This window comes from Sturnira hondurensis, unplaced genomic scaffold (assembly GCF_014824575.4).
Source record: "Sturnira hondurensis isolate 20B ecotype Veracruz unplaced genomic scaffold, ASM1482457v3 Scaffold0006413, whole genome shotgun sequence".
NCBI classification, from domain to species: Eukaryota; Metazoa; Chordata; class Mammalia; order Chiroptera; family Phyllostomidae; genus Sturnira; species Sturnira hondurensis.
The window spans coordinates 1,133,579-1,142,738 of record NW_028079044.1 but is presented as its reverse complement, the minus strand read 5'-3'; the positions used below and the strand labels follow the sequence as shown (position 1 = coordinate 1,142,738).

General features: G+C 42.1%; 1 protein-coding gene across 1 annotated transcript in view; it reads left to right on the top strand.

Moving 5' to 3' along the window:
- The first annotated feature begins 434 nt into the window (after positions 1–434).
- Positions 435–9,160, top strand: part of FSHR (follicle stimulating hormone receptor) — a 160,809-nt gene continuing 152,083 nt past the window's right edge. Inside the window, exon 1 of the mRNA XM_037049000.1 lies at positions 435–586. Coding sequence (XP_036904895.1) covers positions 435–586 — 152 coding nt within the window. The remainder of the gene's footprint in view (positions 587–9,160) is intronic.

The window sequence follows — 9,160 nt, the reverse complement described above, 5'->3', positions numbered from 1 at the left end:
CATGACTGGAAACAAGTCTCTGCCTCTCACTGAGTGACACTCTTAGTGATGTTTCACATTGTAGATTGTGACTCTTTGTGGAGAAAGTCACTCTGGTGAGAAGAGAATGATGAATGTCAGGGCCATTTCTACAGAGAAATAATGCAACCTATCCCAGACATGCACCAAGGTTCTACTTGCTGTCTTCCTGGGTCAGAGTGTAAGAAACCCAGTCACGAAGAATAAGGGAGTAGCTTGTTTTGCCCCTGGAAATTACGGGGGCTCCACATAGGGCTTGTGCTCTTCTTCTGGAGTGACCAACAAAAAAAAAAAAAAAAAAATCCCTTGGGTCATGTGACCCTACCAGCTCTCTAGAGGCAGATCTTGCAAGGGCACTGTGTGGAGCCTCTGAAATCTGCAAATGTAGGAAGAAAGCAGGGGGTGGATAAATGAGCATGGCCTTGCTCCTGGTCTCCTTGCTGGCATTCCTGAGCTTGGGCTCAGGATGTCATCATCGGATCTGTCACTGCTCTAATAAGGTTTTCCTCTGCCAAGGGAGCAAGGTGACAGAGATTCCCTCCGACCTCCCCAGGAATGCAGTTGAACTGTGAGTATCGGAGGCTGCGGGAACTGCGTGGCAGGCATTTATGTGTTGCGTGCTAGTATTATTTTCATATTAGGCTGATAACTGTTGAGCTGAAATATTTCTGCTCTGACCTAAGGCTTGAATAAAACAAACTCTCCCAGCTCAACACCCGTGCCCTTCACCTCTGCAAGGATTTTAATGAGAGTCGGTCACAGTATTTTTCAGAGATGGGCAGTATGGAAACCTGAGTGTCTTTTCAACATGCTTGCTCCTGGGGCCCATACTCTCTTTGGTGGAACCATAAAAGTAAAACTAAGAAAAAGCAGAAACTTAGGAGACCTAGAATTGGAGGCAGAAAGACAGCTTTGATTTAAGTGGCTTGTACAGTGTGAGCCTCCTGAGGACACCAGATTCAAGAATGCAAGGGTCATTGTTGCTTTGGGGGCACCAGCAAATAATTCCTGAGCTGAGATTCTGCTTCCTGGAGAGAAGGAGGGGTGGCCAAGACAGAGGAAGGGGTGTAAAGAACTGGAGAAAGAGAGAAACAGAGGTGGAGAGGGAAAGAGAAAGACAGCCTCATCCTTCCTACAGGTGAGAATACATGATTCTCAACTTTAGGTTTTTACTGAACTATTTTAAAAGGAAGTAGACTGAGTTGGACAAGAACTTCAACATCATTTCATTCTATCTCTTTATTTTGCAAATGAGATATCTAGGGTCTGGAGAGTCAGGAGAATTGCCCACACTCTTATAAAACTAGAAACCATGTGTTTTGACTCACAATGTACTGGGTTTTTTCCCCACAGAATCCCATGTCTGATTGCATTAGATCAAAAATACTACTGCCCCTGAGAACTGACAAGTTGTGGTTCAGAGACTGTAGATATCCTCAGTGTTTTCAGTCTAAGAATTTTACATAAAGCTGCTATTCTGGAAGGCCATTTCAAACTTGGTCCCCACCAAAGCTGTGAATGGCTCTTGCCATATTGTAGAAGGTGGTCATCTTTTCAGTTCACTAATTATCATATCTGCATTCACACAGGCTGCTGTTGCATTTCAGAGTTTCACTCAGGGATAAATGGTCACAGATTTGGTTGGTCCTGGTTGCTACTTTTTCCCTTGACAGCCCAAGTGCTCAGTTCCTACCCAAAGGCAGCTGCAGCAGAAGGGAAAATAACTGGTCTGCTCTGTGTATTGGCTACACTGCTTCGGATAACACAGTTATTCCTTATTACGGAAAATCAGGTTTACTGGGTCATTATAAACATACTAAAAGGACCGTGCACCTGAGCTCCTGTAACACGTTACTTGCTTTTAAGTGACTGAACGATTACTAACCCCCACTGAGCCTCAGGTTCCTTACTTCCGAAGTGCTTTTTACCCAACCTGGTTGGTTGGATTATTGTGAACACTCAAAAAAAGATACCCCCCTACACACACAAACATACACACCCATTTCTACCTCTTTTACCTCTTCTCCATTTCTTCCAATTATTCCATGTTGTTCAAGTAGTGCCAACCAGTTACTAAAGCAGAGACCCCCTAACAAGGTTTAATTTGAGGCTGACACACCTCTGTGCAAAACTCCCTTCTACACTAGACTGCTTTCTGATATCTTTTTTATAAGAGGAAAATAAACTTAAGTCTACATAGAAAACAGGAAGGACAAGAGGGAGGGAGGAAGAAAGGAAAAGAATAAAATTCATCCCCAAACCCCAAACCTCAGAGATGTATAAGTTAGTGTGAAAAGAACAAGGGTAGAATTTTTTTAAACTTCACACTAAGATATAAATGACTAACACACATCTCTGCTCAAGAACACTTTGCAACTGAGAGAAGAGTGTTGAACAGAACATCAGGGACAAATTTCACACTCTTGACAAAGGCTAACCCATCATCAACCCCTTACTTAGGTGTGCATAACTGTGTCCAAAGTTGGTAAAATATGAGAGGGAAGAAAGTCTTTGCTTTTTATTGGCATTTTCCCCCACCTGAGGAATGAGTATGGTTGTCTGAAAGCTTTGAGGACTAAAGTAATTCTCCAGATATCTAATCTTGAGAAGATCCTTTTCTCTGCACATTCATTAGTAGGCCGTGACTGGGACCATTCTGGAGTTCAGCTTTGCAATCTTCTTGGCAAGATGTATTGAGGAAAAGAAGATAACTATTGCATTGGCAGACAGACACAAGAAGAAAAAAGGAAATTATATGAGGGGATATTTTTCAGGTCAGTTTGTTAATCACTGAAAAGCAGATAAAGTGCCAAGTGAACTAGATCTCAGACATTGTATTAGAATGAAAGAGCAATTATTTTTGCTTCCTTAAAAGGATGGATTAGGATTATCTGGAACATTGGTAAAAGGAAGATGGAGTGGCTTGTCCAACTAAGTATTTCTACTTCACCTACACTTCCAGGTGTAGGTGGGTGGAATGCTGGGCTTCTGGGACTGCAACTGCTTAATCCATCAACATGTCCAAGCTTCATAGTCAGTCAGGTTTGGTGGGAAACACCACTCCTAAATTTACCATTCTTAGCCTATCATATTCCATCCACCTTGCAGCAGTCTCATTTTGTGCACCTGCCAGGCACTGCTAAAGAGTTCTAATTCCCAACAACCAGCACATGCTGACAGCAACACAAAAGCACGCAGAAGCACCAGGAACAGATTCATTTACTGAGGGGCCCCTGGGGTTTACTGGATGCTTTACGCACGCTGCTTCATTAAAATGTCACAAAAGAACTGCAAATCTGGTATCACTGCGCCATCCTCCAAAGGAGGCAAACTGGAGAACAGGAAAGTTCAGCAACTCGAGCCCAGTCGCCCCTGCCACTCCTGGTGGCAGAGCTGGGGTCCCCACTTGAGCCTGTTTGTCGCTCCGCTGCCTGTTGTGTGCAATGAAAGTCCTCTCACTGCTTCCACTCCTTCCTACAAAAAAAAAGGTGTCCTTCCAAATTTTCACCAGAGGTCAACAAACTTTTTTCAATAAATACCTTAGCCTCTGCTGCAAGTACTCAGCTCTGCCATAGTGGCAGGTGAGCTGCCCCAAACAAACTGTAAATGAATTAGCATGGCTGTGTGGCAATAAAATTTTATTTGTGGACACCGAAATTTGAATTTCACATAATTTTCACAAGTCACAAAGTATGATGCTTTTACTTTTCTTCAATTACGTGAAAAGGTGAAAAGTATTAGCTCATGGGGCATAGAAATACAGGGGGCAGGACAGCTACGGCCCAGAGGCTATCGGCTGACCACTTGTTAGACTGCAGATGAGAGTGGTAAAATATTACCGACTTACGTAGGGTGTAGGCAGCCTGAGACAACATGGTACGATGGAGAAAGCACTAAACTGCGTGAGCAGGGTCAGGAACGGAGGGGATTCTAAGGTGATATTCACAGAGGGGCTTTAATTGGTTCTGACAGGTCAGAGATAATAGAGTATAGTGTCTAGAATCTCAGAGACCTGAGTTCAAACTCAGGCTACACTGTTGTTTTTTGCTCTATCAAGTGGGCTCTTGGCTATACAATGGAAATTGGAGTGTGCATCTTACAGGATTGCTGAGGACTGAGTGAAACAATATAAAAAAAAAAACGTCTAGCACACCACCTCTTGGGGCAGGGGGGTGATTGTGATGTCATCTGTAAAACACTAGGCCTTTATGACAATCAAATGAGTCAACAGATATGGGAATGCTTTGGAAAATTTATGTAAAGATCTGCATAGCTCTGAGACACTTTATAGTCTCTCACTTACTTAAAAATAATCTTTTCCTCCCAGTGGCTAGAACACTTATTCTCTGTGCACATGTCTCTCTCTAAGAAAATGTATTCTTTCAGGCTTTCGAAATCTTTCAAGAACTGGGGGAGCAGGTTTCGTTCTGGCCATAGTCAAAGGAATTTTGATTTCTGACTTATTCTAGAAACTCACCTGCACCCGGAGGCAGTCAATGGATCTAGAAAGGACCCTTTGCTCTTGCCTTATTCTTCCTGGAGGTATAATTTCTAAGGAGAATGTGAATACTATTCAAAACCTGACATTTTAACTTGAAGTAACAGTACAGCTACAGCTCTCCTTTCATTCTGCAGAATTAGAGGCCCACGACTCCCAGAAGAGCACAGGGTCCAATAGTGGCCATTCTCAGCACAGGCAGACCTACTGAGGTTTCACTGTAAACTGTCTGCACTGACAACTCTCCTCACGGCCAAGTTCCTGTACCTCACTGCAGTCTCAACTGACCAGCTCTTACTTCTAGTTACCTAATTATAGTTTTCCGGTTTTTGTTTTCTTCCTTTGCTTCATATTCCTTGGTTTGCTGTCTTGGTTCAGATCACTCTTAATATCTTATTACCACAGAGTATTGTTTAGTGAGGCATCTTAAACTAGGCCTCGTTTAGGCCTCTAGCAGGTCCTTAGTTCTGAGGGACATACCTGCGCTGTTTGCCAAAAAGGGAAGCTCTGTGATCTCCAAAAGGGAAACAGAGTTTTTGATGCTTACAAACATGCTGAATTGTGGAATCTTTTTCTCTAAGAGCATCTTTGGGGGTCAGTATGCCAAACACACCTTGGGAAAGACCGACTGACTTGCAGTCCATCCAATCCCAGCCACCAGAACAAATCCTCTGTAAAGTCTGAACTGCAGTCCAAACCTCATTACTCCTTATTCATGCTCAGTAACAGCTAGAAATGGACTCATGGCTGGGTTTTCACTGTTTTGTGCATGAGCAGTAGCTACATGAGAATGTGCTGTGTTCTCATGAAGGAGACAGTTCTGAAGGACAGGCAATGCCACCCATGCTGGAGGTGCTACCTGTTCTGAGGTCCTGAAAGGAAAGATAAAACAATGGATTACAAAACTGCTAGACTCATTTGTTGGATATTGATGGTTTAAATCCCCTCATCACGTAGGGCTCACTTTCCTGATTGCCCTTATATGACCAGTTTTACAAGCTCCCTTCATACTGCTACTAGCAACAACGTATGGTCATCATCTTGGGGGGTCCTGGACACCTAAAGCCTTGATTATATGGCAACTTTGTAATTTATCTCCTTCCTGCCAATCTCTCTCTTCTCCAGACCTGCTTGCACACTGTCATCCATCTTTCGCCATGAAACACCTGCCACCATGTTATGATTCCCAAGCCTCAAATCTCACAGTGGCTCATCTTTAGGACCTTACCTCTCACCGTTCTCAACAGGCAACAACCATTCTGCAAGGCTGATGTATACTTATTCCAAGCCCACTTTGTGCATTTTACCTCCCTGTATCTTTATGTTATGCCTACTACATACACTAGCCTCAATGTCTTTGCCTCTTGACATCCAATCTACTTATCCCAATCTTGCTCAAAAGAAGCCTCTTTCATAAAGTCTTCCCTGACTACTCTCTTTATTTAATCTGAACCCTGGTACTTTTCATTGAACAATCTTGCTCAGCACATAACTCTTTATGTGTGTCTTGTTTCCTCAATCACAGTGAAAATTTCCTCTGTACTCCTTATGATGCCTAGTTCGATGCAGCATATGTTCTGGGCCCTCAGTTACGTGTATAACAAATGATACAATGCATTAGAGGGAATCACAACTGTTTATTTGCTCTGCTCCTCAGTGTTGAAGAAAAGATTCTTATAAAAGATGATTATTGTTCTCCCTGTGATGAACTACTATAGAATTTGAAAGTTTCCTTGTTTTCCTTGCTATTTATGTGTTTAAGAAAATGCCTCTATATCATTCAACAGTCCATTAATTTATTCAGAAAGAGTTATACATAGACTTGAAATTAGGTTTCCTAAGCTAAAAAGTCAAATATCCTATACTGTAGGCATGCCACTCAATTCTCTTGGCTTAAGTAATCACACTGGCTTCTGTACACCCATGACAAATATAAAAGGATAAATAAAATTGCCTAAACAAAATCACTTTAAACCAAGCAGAAATATTCAAGAGATATACTTTCTTTAATTAAGGTCAGATTCCAAAGAAATGTTAATAAAATATACTGTTTTCGATTAAGGTCAGATTCCAAACCATGAATTCAGGTCTGATCCTAACCCAGTTAAGATCAGCTTTCCTGGGCTCCCCAGATGTGCTTTGATCATTGTAGTGTTGTCTGGGCATCAAAACCAACACCCCACTGTGCAGCTGGTGCCCGTACTGGAGGTTCCTACTGCCTTGTTTAGACACATCTTTGAAAGAAACAAGCAGCACAGTTTTCATGCTACCACACACATAATCCTCTCTCACACCAAAATCCTGCACCTACTTCCATAAGAAACTACCTGTCCATGTCCAACATTTGGAATATGATTGGATTGGGGATAAGAGAGGTTTATATTCCCTGCAGAAGAAAACTGACTAAAGGAATGGGTATAGAATGCAATACCTTGAAAGGAAAAAGTAGATATTATATTTCAGGGACAGAATGCTTTAAAGGAGAAGAGGAACTCTACCCTGAGAATTGGTTAAGAACTATAATTTACAGAGTCATTATAAGCAATTGAAGAACAGAGGTGTAATGGCTCAGACCTGTACTTGCTTGGTAGTGATAAAATCCCCTCGTTGACCTAAAGGTGAATGCTGTCCTTCCTCACCCAAGTCCTCTACCAAAAAGCCTAAGCTTCAAAAGCAGGACATCTTAGCAGCAAATGAAAAAACCATTTAACTTTTAAAAATTTTTATTGAACATATTGGGGTGACATTGGTTAATAGAATTACAAAGGTTTCAAGTGTACAATTCTATAATACATCACCTATATATTGTATTGTGTGTTCACCATCCAGAATCAAGTCTCCTTCCATCACCATTTATCCCTCCGTTTTCCTCATCTTTGTCCCCTTAGCCCCGGTTCTTTCTGGTAATCACCATACTGTTGTCGGCATCTATTAGGTTTTTTGGTTTGTTTGTTCATTTAATCCCTTCTCCTTCTTCACCCAGCTCCCCAATGCCCTCCCCTCTGAGAGCTGTAAATCTGTTCTCTGTATCCATGTTTGTTAGTTTATTTTGTTCATTAGATTACACATATGAGTAAAATCATATGGTATTTGTCTTTCTCTGAATGGCTTATTTCACTTAGAATAGTGATTATCCTTCTCCAAAACAACTAATTGGGTTATCTAGTCACTGTGGATGACTGGACAGTACTTTGGGTGGGGGGGGGGCTGTTAGATTTAAACTCTCCAGTTTAGCTTTTTTTAGACTATATTCTTGCTTATACATCCCACAAGGTCACTTAGGAAAAGGAGTACATAGTTATTTTTTAATTGCTTTGGATCCGATTATAATGAGGTTTGGATTTTTGTTCTTAATCTGACGTCTCCCTAAAGCTTCTCGGAGGATGTTCTGTATCTTTGACCTGAACATGCCCTTACCTTGTTCTTTCCTATGGAATGTGCCAAGTGATCTGAAAAAATCCTCAAGGAAGGTGCAAAACATATTTGGGTAAAGCAACCAGATTCTTGCCACAGACTTGAACTCAATTATATTTTTAGTCTTAGGAGTGGCTTGAGTCCAGCTTTTTTTCATCCCTTCACCCAAACCTGTTTCAGCAAGAGCCAACAGAACCATCACAGAAAATCCTGGGTCAGAAACCATGGAAAATGTACTGCACGAGCCAATTATTTTTGTACCTCCATAATGCCAGACTTATTGAAAACCTCTAAGAAATAGGGACCCCAAAAGTTCAGCTAAGTTTCAATGATTCAAAAAGATCAATTAAGGACACGAGAGAGAAAATCCACCAACTGGTAGGTGAAAAGCTAAAGTAAAGGGCTGTTTAGGTTTCCTTCCATTGTGAAATGCTCACACCTTTAGGCACCAAACTTCTCAAAGCCAAGGGGCTTTTTCTAGGCCTCTGAGTCCAGGAGGTGTGAACTCCTAGACTGCTTTCAGGTGCGAGTTTGAGGACAACGCCGGTGAGAAGGCTTCCCTTGGCCTCAACGGGCAGTTCTGTTAGGCAAAGGGTTTTAAACAAAGAATTTTTTGAGGGATCCCAGGAGCTACACGGAATGCGTAACTAAATAAACGAAGGCTGATGGGAGGTCATGGACCATTCCATCCAGAATCCTCCCACAGTGAGAGGGGAGTAAAAAAGAAAGGCCCCTATATGGAAGGACCACAGTCTTGGGGACTACATTTTCAAGAGTGGTTCCAATTTAAAATATTCTGTTCCTTCTAAGAAAGTCTACCGAATAGTCCATCAGAAGAGAGGCTCACATCCGGGGAAGACAGGGATGCCTCCCCCTGTGCTTTCCTCATCATCTCACGGTAACAGCCGAATTGGTCTCTGTGCATGCGGCCTCCTTCCCATTCCCCTCAACGCCCACCCCCAGCTCCCTGCTCTGAGTTCTTGCTCTGGTGTAATTCCTCTGTAGGCTCCAGTGCCCAGATTCAGAACAAAAGTTGAAAATTTCACATTCAGTCCCTCCACATTTCAGCCTCAGATTCACTGCCCTGTCCTCTCGCTTCTTCCATTCTCTCCACGTTTTGCTCTATGCACTCTTTTATATTCCCCAGCTCCCAAATGTATCTTATATTCCCCTACCCAAATACTATTATTTTCTCCAACCTGAAATACATTCTCCTACTCCAATATTGTT